Source organism: Capra hircus, chromosome 1 (assembly GCF_001704415.2).
Source record: "Capra hircus breed San Clemente chromosome 1, ASM170441v1, whole genome shotgun sequence".
Taxonomy (NCBI): domain Eukaryota; kingdom Metazoa; phylum Chordata; class Mammalia; order Artiodactyla; family Bovidae; genus Capra; species Capra hircus.
In genome coordinates this window covers 367,651-387,185 of record NC_030808.1, presented here as the reverse complement: position 1 = coordinate 387,185, position 19,535 = coordinate 367,651, and the positions used below count along the sequence as shown (strand labels likewise).

Genomic DNA, 19,535 nt, shown 5'->3' with positions numbered 1-19,535 from the left:
TTGGGAAGGTTTCTTAATGGCGCTGTACTCCTGACTCCTGTTGTGATCGTGGCAAGTAATTACTTGGAATTTCAGTTTCCAAGTGCCTTCGTAACTGCCTCGCGGGGTGGTGATCGATGTAATGTCATGGGTAATAGAAAACTGCTGAGTGCCAGTGAATGAGCTGATTTTTTCTGAAAAATCAGATTTTTGGTTGCTTTGGACCTTTTAATCTCATAACATTTCTTTTTTCAATTTTGATAGCATTATCTCTGGTGATCTTATTAACAAATTAATATAAAGCATACCCTTACTTTGCCTGCCCCCGTTTTTGGAGCAGCAGAATAGTTGCACTAATAAGTATGATATACTGTGATTACATAGTCAGATTGGTTAAAAAGTGAATGTAGTTTACTAGGGGTTGGTGTTGGAAAAAAAGATGAAAATTAGAAAAATTAATTTTGGATTAATTACAGTATTTAAAATATGAAAGTGATTCGTGTAGTGCTTGAAAAATGGCTTTCATTTCATTGGAAATAATTATAAATGTACATAAATTTATTTTAATTTAATACTATCTAATGGTGAAGCTGACTACTCCATATTTCAGAAAGTTAGACTTGAAGCTTTTATGGGTGTTTAGGCACATAATAATTAAATAGTCATGTACATTACTAGGTAGAAACTTAAGAATGTGATTCCATTGCAAAGTGCTAGTCTTCATTTGTACATGGAAGTTCTGATACATATATATTGTTAAAGACGTTTACAATGATTAAATTGGGTTCCTTATAAACTTTCCTTTTTCGATTGCTAGTCCTTGTAGACAGTTGGCAGATTTTAAATGATGTAGATGTAGATCATATTTGATAAGTTACCAAGATAAAGATGTGTTCATTTATCACACCAAATTTTCGAATAATTACAGAAAGTGCTTTCAGGAACTTCCAATTTGTGTGTTGCTGAAAGATACATGCTGCTAATATCAATTAAGGCAGGAACATTTTACTCAGAAAAATGAGCAAAAACATGGACAAAGGTCATTAGGCAACTATAATATTCATCTTCGTGGTCAAATATCACAAACTCGTTGTTTCATTTAGAAAACTTTTTCAAATGTTTATTCATACGGTGTTCATTGCCTTGCTGTAGGGCAACACCCTCTTAATGTTAAGGACTACAGGGAATGCCAGCATTCTCTATATTCTTTTTTCATTTGCTGCAGTATACTCTTAGATGAAAAGGAACGAGTTTTATTAGTAGTAAGAAAAAATTCGAATGGTTATTGATTTGAAAGAACCTTTATTTTCTGAAATGATTTGGACATGACCTGATGAATATTGTTTACTATTGTAGTCTTATTAGATTAATTAGCTTTTTGTTGAACTGTGTATACACCCTGGTGTAAAGAAACATTTGAAGATAATAGAGAACGGAAAAAAAATTGGAAACCTACGTTATTTGGGGAGTTGTGTTATACTCTGCACAGTTGCCCTTTTTTTTAGGAGTGTTTCCTGGAAAAGAGGGGCGGATGAACCTGAAAGTAAGTAAAAGTCATTCTAGGTGTGTAGAAACAAGGCAGTTGGTACCCAAGCATCAGCTAACTTTTCTCTCTCTACATCAACACTGCATGGCCTGCACCACATAAGGAACTGAACCAGGGCTATGTTTTTACCTCCACAGCTGCCTCCTTCCATCAGAGCACCTTGTTGAACTTAATGTCTAGTCACATACCATTGGCATGTCATACCATTGGCATGTTTTCTCCCCAGCTTATAATTAAATAGCTGGGGGGGTGGGGAGAAAGGATATAGTTTACTACTGTGTAAAACCAAAATTAAAAATTGAGTAGTAACTTACCAGTGGAGGAAGTGATTACACTGTGTCGAGAGCTACCAAAATTTTTGACTCCCTCTATTGATAAGTTAAATGACTTTTGCTTACATTTGCTAGAGAATGTAAATGTAAAATACTTAATAACAAGGGGAAACAAGACATGATTTGGAGATTATATTTTAAATGTTTAAAACATGACCATAAAGATCCATAGTAGAATTCAGTCATTTGTTACATAATACATGGATGCCCTTTAAAAAGAGGCATCACTTATTTCTTAATGTGTGGAAACAATTGACTGTTGACCATGCTAATGTATATAGTGTTGTGCATCTTATGACATTAAGTGGTTTGCTGCTTTGATGGAAATTATGGTTCAGTGGGTTGGATACAAGAGAGATGATTGTTCACAGAATAACCTGTGAACTTTCACCCCTCTGTATGGAAACTTGTTTCAGGGCCAAATCCTTGTAGCTGTCTTCTTGCCCCGGTCAGTGCCAGCCCTACTATTCACAACACTGCTGCTACCGAGGCCTAGGTATGTAAACATTTAAGGAGTTTTTTAAAAGTCTTTTAACATCAAGCTAGGTTTTTAAAAGAGTTCAAATTCAGTTTGGTTTAATTACAGGGTATTGTATGTGCTATCTTTTTGCTTCATAGGGATTTTCTAAGTGTAATATTTATACTTATGGTAGAATGGGGGAAAAAAGCTTTGGATGATAACAGTATGCTTCTTCAGTGTTCAAACTATTTCTAAATGATTGCTGGGCTTTATTCATTAACTAGGTACACCTGGGACAATTAATATTATTGACTGTTTTAACATTGCCTTCTTTTTATTTTGCAAGCTAAGAAGAGATACCAGTGAACCTAAATAGTGGACGAAAACAGGAGTGTTCTATTTTTTTTTTTTTGGAGGGGGGCACAAGGGCCACTGTTTTAAAACTGTCATTGACTTATTTGACTTTTAAAATACTGTTATGTTTATGTGAAAATAATTAGAACATACACACTACAGTATGTCTATAAGTATAGAAGCATTTCATTGCTATAAGAGATCTAGAAGTAAAGTAAGCTTGCTTTCTTTACAAAGTTACACTGAGTCTGTAGTCAGATTCTAACTATAAACTGGGGATCTTTTACCTTTCTCTCTTTGGATAGGATCAGTTCTTAAGAGCAGCCCCAGTAACTGGAGGGATGGGAGCCGTTTTGATGAGAAAAATGGGCTGGAAAGAAGGAGAAGGATTAGGAAAAAACAAAGAAGGAAATAAGGAACCTATCCTAGTTGATTTTAAGACAGATCGAAAAGGTAAGATTCTTTTTTTTTTTTTTTTTTTTTGTAGAATGTTTATTATACCTCTTTAAACATTTAGGGTTTCATTACTATTATAAATTCATAAATTCTTCTGATGTTAGTGATCCTGAACTGGGGGCACTTCGTATAGTACAGAGTTAGGAATAAAATGTTTAACCCATTTTGAAAGCTTTGTACACGTAACAGGTGGAGACACTTAATTTGAGGGTAAAAGGCAGCCTTTGTTATGTGTAATACCATGATTAGGTTTTTAATTAGATTTCATATTTAGAAAGTAGGATTTCCATTTTTTTTCCTTTTGACAGGGAACATATGCTTCAAGGATTTATTCTGTTTCTAGAATTTATTATTTCTAAGATTTTTATTCTGCATATTCTCATTTCCTGTTAGAGTTCTGTTTAGTCTTCACTTTGTAAACCCTTTTGCATGTCCCTTTTTATCAAACTCAGTAATTGAGTGTTGAGGCTGGAGAATAGACCAACTGCTGACAAGTGCTACCTCTTTAACACTGCGTTTTTATACTTGAAATAATAATGTCCACTGTAGAATCATACGGGGCTGCCAGCTAAATGAGATTTAGTTTAAACAGGATTTTTTAAAATTCGGGAAAGTATAAAACTGAAATTTATTTTTCTTATCTTCGTGATCAGATAGTTTGAGGTTATTTAATGCAGTTAAATTGTCATGCTAATGAAACAACTCGCTCTAACAAATTATATATTTTAAAAAGTGTTTTGTGAAAAAGAAAATAGAAATAAAAATGTTTTGTATCAGAATCTCTACATTGTCATCCAGATGATAACTATGGTGCCATTTTGTTCCATATTGGAGTGAATTTATTATATTGTTACTCAAAAATAGGCTAGACATAACACAATTCTGTAATGTAGTACTAGTGCAAACATTAGAGAGAGAAATTGAATGTCACACTGACATTGTACTGCTTTTATACAAGTTGAATAGATTCTTTATTCACAGAGGGTAGTTTATTGGTAGAAAGCATCTGTGGGTACATTGCATAATTCTAGGGAATATCCTTCAGAATTGTGCAGCATGGCCTAGTTTTGGGAAAGCATAGTGGCAGAATTTTTGAAGAATTCTCCCTAGCTTAAATGGAAAGCATTGATTTTAGATAGTAATATAGCTAAGCCCCTTTTGGAAAGGGAGGCCGAGGCTGGTGTCTCTTGAGTACATCTCACATTTGAAGTCAGAAAGGGCTAGTTTGCTGGAAAAAGAAATGGGAGAGAGCTGTTTTCACTTTTCCCATTTTGTTTTGGCCTAAAATCCTTGAATTTGGGGGAGCATACTTAAACTGAGCACCATTTTCTAACGGATGAGAAACCTCTAGAAGTCATTTGCAAATAGCCACTTTTTTTTTTTTTGGCCACTAGTTTTCAAAGACGGGGGAGCCTGGTGGGCTGCTGTCTATGGGGTTGCACAGAGTCGGACACGACTGAAGTGACTTAGCAGCAGAGTGGTTGTTAATTATGGCAATTTATATATGTGTTCACATATTGTTTTTCTGAATATTTTTATACAGTTTCCAACAAGATAAATGAAGTTTGGATATATGTATAGAAATGTCAAAACAGGTTTATATAGAAATCAAGAGTAGTGAGTGTCTGTTGAATATTTTATTTGAGGGCATGGATTAAGATTCTTATAGAGGGAGTAGTTGTTTTGCCATATTATAATTTTAAATCTGGAAATGTATTCAGTGATCATTGATTTTTTTTTTTCTTTTGTTTAAAAGGTCTTGTTGCAGTAGGAGAAAGAGCACAAAAGAGGTCCGGAAACTTCTCTGCTGCAATGAAAGATCTATCAGGTGAGTACGATTTTGAATTTCTTCTTGTCCCACCCTCCCCTTGAATTCATAATTTGTTGCCACAGGCATGGAGATAATTAATTATTTTTCTCTCTGCAGGCAAGCATCCTGTATCTGCCTTGATGGAAATCTGTAATAAGAGAAGGTGGCAACCACCTGAATTTCTCTTGGTCCATGATAGTGGCCCTGATCATCGCAAACATTTTCTCTTTAGGGTAAATATGAATTTTTGCGTTCATTTGATAATGTTAGAGGGTGAGGGATCAGCATTCTGTGGTCACAGGGTTAATGTTTGTGGGCTGGAGTGTGCATATGTGTGGGTAGAGCGGCGGAGGTTTAAACATTAAGTATGCTTCCCTGTTTTGTCAGTATTGGAGGGAAAGATGTGGGCACAATCTGGTGAACAGTTTTGTTGACCTTTTCTAGTGGAACATGGGGAATTAAGTGGTTTTCCTTCAATTTGGAGACCTGCTCTTAAATTTGCAGTCCCTTTTCCCAAATGATGTGCTTCTTTTGGGGTTGAGATTAATTTGACTCACATAGTATAGGTTTTATATCTTTGTAAGTTATTTTTCTAGGATTTAGTGAAAAAAAAATACAAAGCTAATAGATATTAAAGTTTGATGCTGTTCTTATTGTATGTTTTTCTTGAATAGGTATTGAGAAATGGAAGCCCTTACCAGCCCAATTGTATGTTTTTCTTGAATAGGTATTGATAAATGGAAGCGCTTACCAGCCCAGCTTTGCCAGCCCTAATAAGAAGCATGCTAAAGCCACAGCAGCTACTGTGGTTCTTCAAGCAATGGGCCTTGTACCAAAGGACCTCATGGCTAATGCCACTTGCTTCAGGAGTGCCTCACGTAGATAGATTGAGGTTTTATATTAATCATTTCAGATAATTTTACTCTGCATCAAAATGTATTTCCTCTTTAATGTTGTAAATATTTGGCAATTTAAGACATTGTGTAAAAAAGCAATCTGTACAAACATCTCCAGGCTTTGATTTTTGTACCATGGAAATTGTATTTAACCATACAGGGTTTTGGTATGTTTATATTGTTTACCTTAGTGATGTATTTGTTTAAGTGGCTAACATCCAAACGATTGTTTGAAGGCATCCGTAATCTTCAGTGTGGAATGTTAAAAATAACGCTTTTATACTGTATTTTGTACTATGATGTAACTCCCCTTCCTTATGGCTCGGCTGCTGTAACACTTGCCTGTAATCAGTGAAGGGCTGTGCACCTTGTACTAGTTCACAATGGGTTCTGCTGGACAGATACTGGGCCAGTGTTACTGAGTTAATCAAGCAAGATCTGTTCCACAGGGCTAATGCCACCACCTCCCCTTTCAAATTTTGTAGAGGTTATAAAAAAAGACAGTGGTATGTTGTGTGATGATCAGCACAAAGTCCTGCGTTTCTGTCAGAGCCACTTGGGCCATGAATGAGAAGGGAGTCAAAATGAAGTCTGACTAGAATTTTACTGCAGAGGCCAAGTACATTTAGTATGGCATTGAGTTGTGATATAGTTTTACTTTGATGTGCATTTTGAATTTCAGCTACACCTAGATAGACGTAAAATGATAATTAAAATGCTGTAACCAACTTATCTAATAAAATCGGCACCCAGCCACTATTTTGTTGACTATGAGAAAGTTTAAGTTTATGTTAATTTTTAGGGTCTGATAGAATATTTCATGTGTATTACAGTGGTATTCATATGCTATGTCTCTAAACTTTATTTTCAAAAGCTTAAGGCCCAAATATAAACTTCTCTGGAATAAATGTGGTGTTTTATTTTCTGGATTACAAAGTGAACACATACTTCTTCACTACTGTTACTTCTTTACCCAATGCTTTTGATTTCTAAGCACTTTTATTTAAGAAAATTTGAATGATATATGTATATATATACACACACACACAAATAACCTACAAGAACATATTAAATACTGCTTTGTTATGACAGCTGAGCGAACTTTACAACTCTTGACCCTGTTCTATATGGAATACAAAATACCCTAATCAGGATGAACACGCATTAAAACAAGTATTTGAGAACAGAGGAATCATAAACAGGCAGGAAACCAGCTAAGGTGGAAGCACCATCAATCAGCCCAGTAGATAGGCTGTCTCCTAAGCCAACTGTTAGTTTTGCCCCGATGCTGTTACTCACAATCTCTCAAGATAATTGATACTAAGCCTCAATTTCCATTTGCAATGAAACACTTATTTTTCTACCATTTATAATTAATGGACCTAGAATTTTCATTCAAGTTTTAAAAAAGTTTTATCTTCATCAAAAGAGTAAAAACAAAATGATTTTTAAAACCTTAATCCTACTCTTAAGCTTAGTGCATGTAATAAAAAGTTACTGTGAAAGAATAATATTTGTAAACATTTGGGTAACTTCCAAAGTGAACTTTAAAGCCAAAGGTATAAGAATCTTGAATTTCCGTGCTAGAAGGGTTTTTTCCTCACAGATTCCTTTTAGGCTTACTTTGGTGTTCAGGATCTCCAGTTAAAAATGTAGTCACTCATTTCCACATGCCGTAAGGACAGTTTTCCCAGGATTGGTGTTTGACAAAGGTGGTCCAAAGTTTTAGGGTGCAATCCACAGTTGGCAAGCTCCTCATGAACAGCCTCCTGTGAAAATTTGTAAGGAAGTCAGTAAAAAGCATGAGTCTGAACACTGAGTTTTAAAAATTAACATGGGATCTTTGACAGATGCCTCATTGATTATTACAAAGGCAAATTTATCATGATCAGTAGAAGCTCACCCTGAGAATTTCTACACAATGACAGCATCCCCAAATACTAATTTTGGTTATTTTTACAAGTCTGGTAAACTGCTAAGTTTAAAAGGCCTTATAAATAAAAATCTACATGTTCAAAATTAAAGGCAAATGCAGAAAGCAAAGAGTAGCTAAAAAGCCTCTTGAAAGTGAAAGTTGGCATAAAGCTCAACATTCAGAAAACGAAGATCATGGCATCTGGTCCCATCACTTCATGGCAAATAGATGGGGAAACAGACTTTCATCTCTGTGCTCCAAAATCACTGCAGATGGTGACTGCAGCCATGAAATTAAAAGATGCTTACTCCTTGGAAGAAAAGTTATGACCAACCTAGATAACATACTGAAAAGGAGAGATACTACTTTGCCAACAAAGGTCCATCTAGTCAAGGCTATGGTTTTTCCAGTTGATGTATGGATGTGGGAGTTGGACTGTGAAGAAAGCTGAGCGCCCAAGAATTGATGCTTTTGAACTGTGGTGTTGGAGAAGACTCTTGAGAGTCCCATGGACTGCAAGATCAGCCCTGGGATTTCTTTGGAAGGAATGATGCTAAACCTGAAACTCCAGTACTCTGGCCACCTCATGCGAAGAGTTGACTCACTGGAAAGACTCAGATGCTGGGAGGGATTGGGGGCAGGAGGAAAAGGGGACGACAAAGGACGAGATGGCTGGATGGCATCACGGACTCGATGGACATGAGTTTGAGTGAACTGCTGGAGTTGGTGATGAACAGGGAGGCCTTGTGTGCTGCGATTCATGGGGTTGCAAAGAGTTGGACACGACTGAGCGACTGAACTGATACTTCAGTTTTCAAAGTGTGTGATACATATCTAGAAACTTTTGTATCATGTGAAACTTACCAAGTAGCACTCTCCCCCACCTCCCCCCAGCATCTAAGAAAAACTTAACATAGAAAAAAGGCACGGGGGTTAAATAACATCCATAATTATTAATCTTCCAATAATAATTTATAAAAGGAATCAGGCAGTTCTGCATCCGAAAGGACAACGAAAATAACATGCCTTTTGTTAGAGAAGTTCTTCAGTAAATGTTTCCTACAACAGTGTGAATTCATAGAATTTATCTCCTCAAAAAAAGTCATTTTTCCCTTCCCCTTGCTAATTAATACTTAGTACAGTTTAATAACTTAGAACATCAGTTTGGCTCATCACAAATGACTGATTTCCTCCATCCATGTAATTTGAGAGCTTCTCTGACAGCTCTGTTGGTAAAGAATCTGCCAGAATGCAGGAGACCTGGGTTGGGAAGATCCCCTGGAGAAGGGAAAGACTACCCACTCCATTATTCTGGCCTAGAGAATTCCATGGACTGTATGGTCCATGGGGTCACAAAGAGTCAGACAGGATGGAGCGACTTTCACTTTTATGTAGTTTGAGAAGACTTCAACTAGATTTGTTTACCCACTGTCTACTTACCTTATCCACTACTTTATCCTTTGGTGGGCAGATATTAAATACAGCAGTTGGCTCATGTGTATACAGTCCTGCAGAAAACGACCCATTCTGTGAAGACTGGAGTAGCATCGTCACAGAGTGTAGAGCGTGAGGCATAATGGGGCCTGTAATCTCCAAACTAAACTGATTTCTGTATCCAGAAAGACCTTGTGTCTTCACATTCACACTTCGAGCCTTCAATAAAATTTTAAAGAAAGTTACGGTACCATCTCTCAAGCTTTTGTCCCCAGCTAAAAATGTGATCAATAACTTCTCATTTGGGTATTCTTCTCTTTAACAGTTAGGGAACAAAAGTAGTTCATAAGGTCCACCACAAGAAAGTTTCGTTGAGTAAACCTGTTCAGAAATTCTCAGCTTCCAGCATCCTCCTCCAAATTATGAGACTGTCAATGGAAGTACTAGTTCTAGAGAAAATAACTTCTAGTAATGGTATCCTTTGTGGTTTATTAATGCACATTCAATGCATAATATTAGGAAAATAAAAAGATTCTGTTGCTGTTATTCACCATGTAATTCACATCAAAACTGCATGTGTATTTCTTCAACAATATGGAGAGGGATTCTTTTCACTTAACCATGATCCAGTTTTTGAGACCTCCTATAATTTGAACATGGGGCTTCCCCCGTGGCTCAGTGGTAAAGAATCCACCTGCCAAGGGAGGAGATGCGGGTTTGATCCCTAGGTCGGGAAGATCCCGTGGAGAAGGAAATGGCAACCAACTCACAGTATACTTGCCTGGAAAAATCCCATGGGCAGAGGAGCTTGGTGAGGCTACAGTCCATGGGGTCACAAAGAGCTGGACATGAGTTAGTGACTAAACAATAATGTAATTTAACATAACATTCCTGGTTGGCTCTTTCAGTGGTTCAGAAAGATGAAATGAAATTAAGCAACTTTTCCTATGGCAATAATTCAAATACAACATTTCAAATAATTAATATAGTTCATATAATTCCTTTGAAACAACTTTATATCAAGGAATTTTTTTTACTCACAGCAAAGAAAATGTGCACCATGTAAAAAAGTTGTGGTTTAGTCACTCAGTTGTGTCTGACTCTTTACGACTCTATGACCCCATGAACTGTAGCCTTCCAGGATCCTCTGTCCATGGGATTCTTCAGATAAGAATACTGGTGGGGGTTGCCATTTCCTCCTCCAGGGGATCTTCCTGACCCAGGAATTGAAATCCGTGTCTCTTGCATTGCAGGCAGATTTTTTACCACTTAGCTACCAGGAAAGCCCCTATAAAGAAGTTGAGCTATTAAAAAAACCAAGAATTCATCCTATCAAAAAAGGGGGAAATATGTCTTTGGAAGTTAGGTGATGACAATTAGTACAGAATTTCTTTCCTTTTTATTACCTTAAGCATTTGCATTGTGGCACCTCGGAAAGCTACTGGGGATAAGAGGGTTGGTGGAAGTCCTGCCTGTGGACCTGAGGTAGCAATTAAACTCTTACAGTTGATCAAAAAATTTAGCAGTGTAAAGGTATTCATTCCCTTCACCAACACAACAGACTCTGGTCTGTGATCCATTTGTACTTCATGTATCTCTTTACGCCTGAACATGACAATCAAGGAAATTACAAATACAAATCCCAACCAACAGTAACAGCAGTTATCTTAATCTTGACTCACCAGCAACCCTTTTCCCTACTCCAAATGAAATGCTCTTGCTAATTCTCTTCACTGCAATCATAAAAGTGAAGTGAAAGTGTTAGTCGCTCAGTCAGGTCCGACTCTTCGCGACCCCATGGACTGTAGCCTGCCAGCTACGCTGTTCACGGGATTCTCCAGGCACGAGTATTGAAGTGGGTTGCCATTTCCTTCTCCAGGGGAATCTTCTCGACCCAGAGATTGAACCCAAGTCTCCTGACTGCAGGCAGATTTTTTACCATCTGAGCTGCCAGGGAAGCCCTTGCAATTATAAGGCATCCTAATAATCAAAATCATTTCTTTATGACCATCTGAATCTGCTAGAAATTGATATTCCTGAGAAAAATGAATTTCTTCTTTAGTCAAAAATCCATTCCATTCCCCTCCCCAAAACGGAATATTTTTACTTAAAAAAACTTCGATTTTTCTTGTTTTACTGCTCTTACGGGTTTGCTTTTTAATGTCATGTGGGGAAGTTAAGTTTGAATATGATCTTAAGGATACTTTAAGATAATAGTAAAAGAAAACTTCCAGTCAATATTACATTGCTCAAGAGAATTCCCTAGTGGTCCAGTGGTTAGGACTCTGACCTTCCACTACAGGGGGCATAGATTCGATCCCTGGTCAGGGAACTAAGATCCTACATCCTCATCAAAACAAAAACAAAAAAAGTTACATTGCTCACTAACTGAATTCAGTGAAAATCAATCTGAGTTAACAGTAACTGAAAGGATACAGCTTGATAGAAAGTACGTCTGGTTTTTTAATTTTATCTTGCACACCCATCTCTTCCAGCCAGGAAAAACCTTCTTCTTCATCCTCATCACTGACGGCTTGCTCCCTAGGACATTGCTACAGTTAGTTAGGGTTCACATTTCATAACGCTGTTTCCTCAACACTGAACCCTTAAGGCACACGGATGATGTAAAAGGTTATCTTAGTCACATACTCCCCATGCTGCAAGCCTGTTCCAGACGCTTTCCTCTTCTCAGGGCCATTTTCTTTTATTAACGGCAGAGAAAACTCAATATCTACATGAGAAAAGAAAAATGTAACTGTGTTATATTTAATATACTCTGAAAGAATTAACAGTCTTGTTGACTTGTAGAGAATATTTGAAAATGAGTTTCTACACTTGATCATTAAGGCAGTGTTTTCCATGCTTTCTTGACAGCAGCTCACAATACCCAAGTATCTCCTTGAAACAAATGGTTGTGGACAATATACATTCTCACTACACTTGGTAATCTTTCATCGAGTATATATTACTCTATTTCCTTTTTTAAAAAAGTACTGAATAAGTCCACTGAACAGACTTCATGATCTACTAATGTGTTGACAAAGTTTATTAATCAAGTTATTAGAAGAGTGTAGATAATCTGTATTATAAAAGAAATTCTACAGGAGTATATTCAGATTGGGACTTTTCAGCTTGATATATGTTTAGAGACAAGAAGGGAATGTAACTTAAAGCTATGTACAACAGATAACTTAATTAAATGCTAAAAAAAAAAACAAAGTGAAGAAATGAAGTAATTTTTAAAGTAACAAGATAGAAGTTGTAGAAGATAATTCAACTGTTAGAAGACAGTTCAAATTTTAACTTTTAAGGTGTTTACAGTTTGGTATTCTCACTTTAAAGGTATAGTGTTACCTTCGTTTTTCATAGCTTCTCTTATACCTCTAGTTGTAGGAGATATGAGAGCTGTGATGACATCATCTCCTGCTAATCCTGCTGCACGGAACAGGATAGTAAACTGATAGGTACAAACGTAGAAATAAGGGCAAAGTTTTGTCTTCAGCAGGTTATATAGAGAAGTAAAGCTCACAGACCTATGAAGAAAAATATTTTTCTTTAGGAATTATTAAAATGTCAATTCAATGTTGAAAATTTTTATATCACTTGATCCTCACCTGATTTTAAACACATTACAGGTAATGGTCTGAATTTTTCCCATGACATAGAATTTGGCTTTTTAAAGGACTGAAATTGGTCACGGGACTCACTGATGAATTCTAAATACTTTAACAAGTAGCATTTAACATTTAAATGCTTGCCATTTTTTCTTTAGACAAAGCAGTTGATATCAGGTTGCTGACTTTTAATAAGCAGCTTCTACTGGTGAGAATAAACACAGCCACTAACAAGAAGTAATGTTAAAGAATCATGTCTCTATATAGTCATCAAACACTTATATACATTCTGTAGCTACATAAAGAGAATAAGAGCTGGAATCTCCTGTCAGCCTAGTGGTTAGTACTCCCGGCTCCCACTGCAGGGTTGCACGGGTTCTAACCCTGGCTGGGGAACTAAGATCCCACAAGCTTTGCAATGCAGCCAGAGGGGGGAAAAAGGAGTGAATAAGAGCTAAACAAGTAAACAATCTGAGAAAAAAAAATTTTGGCAGGGAGTGGCCTGCACCACGCAAAATGCAGGATCTCAGTTCCCTAACCAGGACTGAACTTGGGCTACGAGCCCTAACCAGTGGACTGCCAGGGAGTTCCCCAAAAGTGAACAATTTCAACCAGTTTAAATCGGTAGTCATGGCTGTTGTTTTTCGGTCGCTAAGTCATGTCCGACTCTCTGTGGCCCCGTGGACCATGCATGCCAGGTGGCCCTGTCCTTCACTGTCTTCGGGAGTTTACTCAAATCCACATTCACTGAGTCAGTGATGCTCTGGAACCAATGCATCCTCTGCTGCTCCCTTCTTATGCCTTCAATCTTTCCCAGCATCAGGGTCTTTGCCAATGAGCTGGCTCTTAGCATCAGGTGGCCGAAATATTGGAGCTTCAACATCAGTCCTTCCAATGAATATTCAGGGTTGATTTCCTTTAGGGTGGACCGGCTGGATCTCCGTGCTGTTCAACAGACTCTCAAGAGTCTTCTCCAGCAGTTAATCATTAACATTTTAATAAAATAATTCAGAAGGACAGAAAAATCCATCAACTAATGTCCAATTACACATCATAAATAAGGAAAGAATACTGCTAAAATGAAAATTCACTATGAGATTCACAAATTTTTACTCATCTTACCAGTCACTCATTAACACGTGTTGCAGGGTGTCATCATTTGACCATGGAGTTGTCTTTCCAGCCATTTTTCTGTCAGCTCCGATACGAGGGAACAATGGCAGCCAAGACAAGGCAGGGTGGAGCCAATAGATGAGGTTCTGCTGGAAAGCACAGCGGAGCTCCGTGGAGAGTTTGGGATCCTAAAATCCAAAGATGGTATTGGACAGTTTTTGCCCCATTAGAAACACAGAATTTAATTAAAAAGACATTGAATATACCAAACATTTATTCTTCTGTAACAATGTGTTAACAACAGTTAGAGAAGCTAAAGTGTAGTTTATTATTGTTTGGGAAAATGTTCCTTGCCAGCAACTGCAGTCTGTTAACCCACATATCAGAAGGACACCTAGACATAGAGAGGAACATATTGCCTGTCTCCACTGTCCTTGAGAACAATGATGATCATTTTTTACCACCAGGGCAGAGGTGCGTGTGTGTAGGTAACACTATATTAAACTCCTTTGCCTCAAAACGCTTTCAAAAGTAGCCAGTAAAAACAGATAGTCCCAATCACAAATCACCAGGATCTACTGATTAAAAAAGAGGTAACCAAGGTAGTAATCTCTTTTAACCTAGTTTGAGTTGAGCTGCTTGAAAGTAATGGTAATTACATTTTCAAAAACCTTTCTAGAACTCATTAACTCTACTAAATTTACAACAGACTGTTGCCCAAGCGGGTAAGAGCGCATTTAAAAAACGCAGTATACAGTATATGAGAAAACCAGTAAAATCTCTTTGCAATCCTACTCCTCAATTGCTTTTCATTTCCTTCTATTTTTTTTTTTTTTTCGCAAAAGGCCTTAAAATGAATAGTTTAGTTCAAACAATTCTTGCCTGCAACAACGAGTAATTCTCAGGACAGGTCTATAAATTTAAGACAGTTACTCAGTATGATTTTAAAAAGTATATGAGTGCGGCATTTGGAAAATAAAATAATTTCCCACTTCTCTGTGTCTTAAATGTCCAAATAAAAACTTAATGGAAGGAAATATCGCTGACAGTTTGCAGAGAAGTACTTTTTATACTTCATTTGTTACTTTAAAGCATTAGCTATTTTCTCACAGGATTACCTGTATACTTTGAGGCAAAGTAACTTCTGTTGCCCTGCAATGCTGGATGATACCTTGAGCCTCTTCCTGGGCTTTCAAATGATCTGCCCAGGTAAAGGGTTGAGAAGAGGTGAAAAGGAGTCGTGTTTTAATGCTCCAGTCCACAGGTAACTCAGTACTTTCTGAGGGTGGAATATCAGATTCGGAGAATGATACATGAGGAGTCTTTTAGAAAACAAAGAACACAAAAATTAGTAGAGTACTAAGCAAAAAACCCTTCCATCTACAGGAGTCATCCACGAAACATGCTCATGATTACTGAAATCTCAAAATGTTATGAACTGTACAATAAATAACACTGGAAACTAATTACACACTGTGAAAGCATCCAGAAAGAGCTATACTAAACCATCAGCAGTGATGTTACCTCTGGAAAGTGGGAATTTGTTGTTGTTGGGGGTGGTGGTAGTGTTGGAAAGGCAGTTTTCACCTTTATTATAGTTATACATAGTTTAGTCGCAAAAGAAATACTATTTTCATGATCATAATTTTTAAAAATCTGCTATTGATACTGCTGTCAAAACATAAATCTTCCAAGCATTTTTAGCTTCCCAAACTCTGGAGCCAGGGCTAAGCTGCTCCTTGCAGGGAATCTGGCCTCTGACCAGCCTCTCAGGCTGGTTGAAGAAGCGTCCGCTGCCTCAAACATTTCCCCCAAACTGTCTGCTGTCCAGTCACTGTTCTCCACATTAAAATGACTCTTTTAAGTGATGCTATTTAAAAATAATAGGGAAGGGGGAACTGTTTCCAACCGACCTGAAGGCCATTTACTTGCAAGGAAGGGAGACTGGGTCTTGGGGGAACTCTTCTAGCCTGCTCCCCTCTGGACAAACCATCACCAAGGAAGTAGCTGAGGAATGGGGTCGAGAGCAGCATGTGGTGTTGAGGGGGTAGGACGGAGGTTTAGTGATATGCCACCAGCTGTGGAACTCATCTGGGGACTTGGTTTGAAGATTCAGGGTGGGATAAGCCTGGAGGCACTAGTTCTGAGTGATGCGTTGGACTTGTATGAAAAAGAAACCTCACCTCTACATCTGCTTTAGCACTGGTGCCATGATAAACTGTTACTACTACATACAAAGTCCTTTATCAAGGCTGATGCTGGCGGTCCTTTCAAGTCTAGTAGAAATGATCACACAGGGCTCTCTGGTAAAAGATTTTCCAAGTACAATGCTTCTCAGCAGTCTGAATTTATAAAAACATACACTCTAATGACATTTCAGAAGTATTACCTGGTGTAATTCTGTAATGGCTCTTCTTTCAGGAACCTTCTCTTCCCAAAGCAAATCATTTTCTTGATTAGAATCTAAAAACTGAGGTGAAAAAAATGGTCCTTTTAAATTCTAAATGATGCTGGAGTTCGCTTTAAACCTGCAGAACTTCACCTGGCATACAAGTTTCTTAATAAGCCCAGGAATTCACAGGAGCCCAAATCAGAGTGTCACTTCAGCTTTGTGTCTGAACTTTAACTATCAAAACGCACGGGGAAGAAGGCAGGTGGTCTGCACAACTGATAACTCAATGATCAATAATCTCAACTCAAAAGATCCAAAAGGTTTTGGAGTAAGACAAATCATTCATGGGGTAAATTCTGACCCCCTGATCAATCCTCACCATTCCTCCAAATCCAGAATAATTTGGAAGGCAAGAGAAGAGACGCACTGAATGCCGCAGGAAAGAGGGTCCTGTATTCTTCCCCTCAAACGGGGGCCTTCCCCGGGTGGCTCCAGGACGACTCGGAGCCACCCGCCCACTGACCTCTCACCCTTCCCACCCCACGGCGGCCGCCTAGGCTCCGCAGGCCGGGCACCGGACGGGAGCGCGGGAGATGCAGGGTCCGCTCCTCGGGACCGGCCAGCCCCGCACGCCCCGCGGCCGCTCGCGGAGCGCACTTCACGCCGCCCCCCCACCCCCACCCCCGGGCACCCTGAGGCCGCGGACGACTTCAACTCGGTGCCCATTTCCCTCCCGGGACACGAGAGCCCGCCAGCCCTACTTCAGGCCGAATCGACCCCCGGACTGTTACGAGAGCCCCCTCGGCTCCCAGGCGCGAGGACACTCACCGGGCTCGGCGCCTCCTGCTGGCCGCGGGGCGGGCCCTCGGGAGGCTCGGAGGCGGCCTGTGGCCGGTTGTCCAGGCGGGCGAAGGGGTTCCTTCGGGCCCCTGCCGGGCCGCCGCCGCCTCTACCCGCCGCCGGGAACGGACGGAGGGGCAGCCCGGCCGCTCGGGCGGCGCGGCGGGTCGCCGGCTCGGGCCGCTCCGCGGGCGACGAGGCGGCGCCGAGGCTCCGACCCCTTTTCCGTCGCAGCCGCAGTGTCTCGGGAGGCCTTTTGAAACTGGGCGAATAGCCGGGCACAGACACGGCCATGACGCGCGGCGGAGGCCGAGGGGGCCGGCCCGGCAGGCGCTTCCCGCGCGCCCTGGCTCCGCCTCCGCCGTGGCCCCGCCCCCGAGCCGCTCACGGCGCGTGCGCGATGGGGCCCTCGCGCGGCCCCCAGCCCAGAGCCTCTGACGTTCGCCCGGGCCCGCCCCAGCCATGTTCCTCCCGTGGCGCGAGAAGCGCTGCTGTCGCGTGTCCCAGGACGTTCTCCGGGCGCGCCAGCCTGACATCCCAGGGCTAGGTGTTTGGGAAGCGCGCCGGGAGAGCCGAGTGCTATTTAAATCCGCAGCGAGGCGCCAGGAAGAAAGGAGACGTCACACTTGAGCTGCCGCTTCGGTAAGCTTCCGGAGCTCAGTGGCGACGTCCAGGGCTGCAGAGGGGCCTGGGCCTCCCCTCCCGACCCCCAAAGCGGCCCCAGCCGGCATCGCCGCTGCAGCCATTCACGCAAACACTGTAGAGGTCACAGGCGCGTTAGTGTTGCTCTGGTTCCATCCTGAGGAAACCCTGGAGTGAATGAATACTTGAAGTAAAAAAAAAAATTTAGCTTTCTCTTGGCTAGATCCTTTGATACTTGAAAATATATTCCAAGTATTAAATTACGACAGCAAAGGATGTTTAAAGAGGGTAAGTATTGAGAAAAGAGCTGATCAGAAAAGTATTTTGACATAGCAAGACTCCCAACAGCTTGGTCGACATAGTGTGGATTCCGATGACAATTTTTCTTCATGTAAAGAATTTATAAGAGGCAAATATATAGGGACAATACTTTAAAAGGCTTTCAGAATATTCCCTTTAGGTGTTAAATTTTACAACTGTCTCGACCGTCTGTACGATAATTTTTTTCAAATACTTCAAATAAATGAGCATCTTGTTTCAGCAGGAAAATATGTTTAGAAACACAAAACTTGCTTTTAGGTTCCTTGACTTTTATGAACAATCTCCAAGGAAGCTCTGGCTTCAAATACTGGAACTGGTTCATCCAGCTGAGGTCTGAGAGAGAATATTAAAAATGAACAACTTGCTTCTTTCTTCCTTGGTTTTTCTGAACAACTTCCATGGTAACTTTTGCCTCGTATAGTGGAATGGGTTCATCCAACTGAGGTCTGAGGAAAAATGAAATTATTAGAAATGTCTAGTTAAGGATGAGGAGAGTGCACAGCAGGGTAGTTGACAGTTGCTGTAGTTCAACTCTATTACTTTAAATAAAATTTGTCCATTAATATTTCCACTATTAAAAGTGGTTAGATTTTGAAAGGGGAAAACACCCATTCTCTCCATTCCCTTTTTTAATTCCTCTTTTTTGATAAACAGATTCAGCTGAAAAAAATTGTACTTTTCCCTCCTGTCTACCTATGGGTTATTTCAAATTGCTTTGGGAGGGGTGATGCGGATAAGTGAAGGGGCTGATACAGTATGGAATGCAGTAAAGAAAACTCATGAACCACTTATATCTTAGGGAGTAATTACTTAATGGTGTATCACAGGATACACAGCAGCTGTCTAAGCAAAATGTAACATTTGGTGGCAACAAGTATACTGAGAAAGCTGAAGCAAAAATGGGAAGGCCCATTTTCTCTCTTGGAGAATAGAAAAATAAACAAGAACAATGATTTGGTTGTTTAGCATACCTAAAAACACCAGTTGATAACTGCTCCATCACATCTTTTAAGATACGTAGCTGGAAAAGACTGTTAAGGTGACAATGCAAAAGAATAAATAAAACTATCTGATAAGCAGAGGATGCTAGGCAGGCCACCTATTTTTGTAACAAATTATGTAAGCCGTCCAAGTCTACCTCTAAACCAGGAAAATGAGGGAAGTGATTTGAGAGAGAGTGACACAGTAGAGCATAAAACTTAAAAGGACAAGTGATGAAAGAAGCCTAATGTTTCTCCTTAAGTAATGACTAGTGTTATCCCAAGTGGACGGTATTAGAATTTTTAGTTAAAAATTTTAGCACTTATATTTCTTACTTTAGGTGCACATTTATTAAGCTAGTTGATATATGTATGCAAGAAAATTAATAATCTCTGCATCTAATGTATGCAAATAATAAACAGTATAAAATTTAAAACTCTATAGTCATTT

General features: G+C 39.5%; 3 protein-coding genes across 9 annotated transcripts in view; 1 reads left to right on the top strand and 2 right to left on the bottom strand.

Moving 5' to 3' along the window:
• The window catches only part of SON (SON DNA binding protein), a 31,239-nt gene extending 24,477 nt beyond the window's left edge, over positions 1–6,762 (top strand). Inside the window, exons 9-13 of one of the 3 annotated variants that reach the window (XR_001295570.2) lie at positions 2,274–2,353; positions 2,977–3,124; positions 4,884–4,955; positions 5,055–5,170; positions 5,665–6,762. Coding sequence is in view for 2 of the 3 variants with exons in the window: in XM_005674676.3 (XP_005674733.2) it covers positions 2,977–3,124; positions 4,884–4,955; positions 5,055–5,170; positions 5,665–5,823 (495 nt within the window). In the remaining variant the exon portion in view is untranslated. Of the gene's footprint in view, positions 1–2,273; positions 2,354–2,976; positions 3,125–4,883; positions 4,956–5,054; positions 5,171–5,611 lie in introns of all 3 variants that reach the window. The other 2 variants (XM_005674676.3, XM_005674677.3) reach the window with 2 other exon arrangements.
• On the bottom strand, positions 6,635–17,487 carry DONSON (downstream neighbor of SON). Its single transcript, XM_018045976.1, has 10 exons — positions 17,130–17,487; positions 16,299–16,379; positions 15,028–15,231; positions 13,919–14,097; positions 12,537–12,715; positions 11,832–11,913; positions 11,619–11,723; positions 10,589–10,787; positions 9,189–9,401; positions 6,635–7,602 (listed from the first exon to the last, which is right to left on the bottom strand). Exons 1-10 carry the CDS (start codon positions 17,433–17,435, stop codon positions 7,465–7,467), a joined length of 1,686 nt encoding a protein of 561 aa, XP_017901465.1. The 5' UTR covers positions 17,436–17,487; the 3' UTR covers positions 6,635–7,464.
• Positions 18,008–19,535, bottom strand: part of CRYZL1 (crystallin zeta like 1) — a 35,039-nt gene continuing 33,511 nt past the window's right edge. For 4 of the 5 annotated variants that reach the window (XM_005674667.3, XM_013962888.2, XM_005674668.3 and 1 more), the window contains exons 12-13: positions 19,076–19,121; positions 18,008–18,550 (exon numbers count right to left, since the gene is read on the bottom strand). In XM_005674667.3, the coding sequence (XP_005674724.1) occupies positions 18,451–18,550; positions 19,076–19,121 (146 nt within the window). In that variant the 3' untranslated portion in view covers positions 18,008–18,450. Of the gene's footprint in view, positions 18,551–19,075; positions 19,126–19,535 lie in introns of all 5 variants that reach the window. The other variant, XM_013962952.2, reaches the window with a different exon arrangement.

Bases quoted from the DNA above. Each gene is read 5' to 3' on its own strand.
- DONSON (XM_018045976.1), bottom strand. From the start codon at position 17,435: ATGGCCGTGTCTGTGCCCGGCTATTCGCCCAGTTTCAAAAGGCCTCCC. The intron at 16,380-17,129 runs GTGAGTGTCCTC...TTTTCACCTCAG, and splicing joins AGCAGGAGGCGCCGAGCCCG to TTTTTAGATTCTAATCAAGA. The intron at 12,716-13,918 runs GTAAGATGAGTA...TTTTCTTCATAG, and splicing joins CACGTGTTAATGAGTGACTG to GTCTGTGAGCTTTACTTCTC.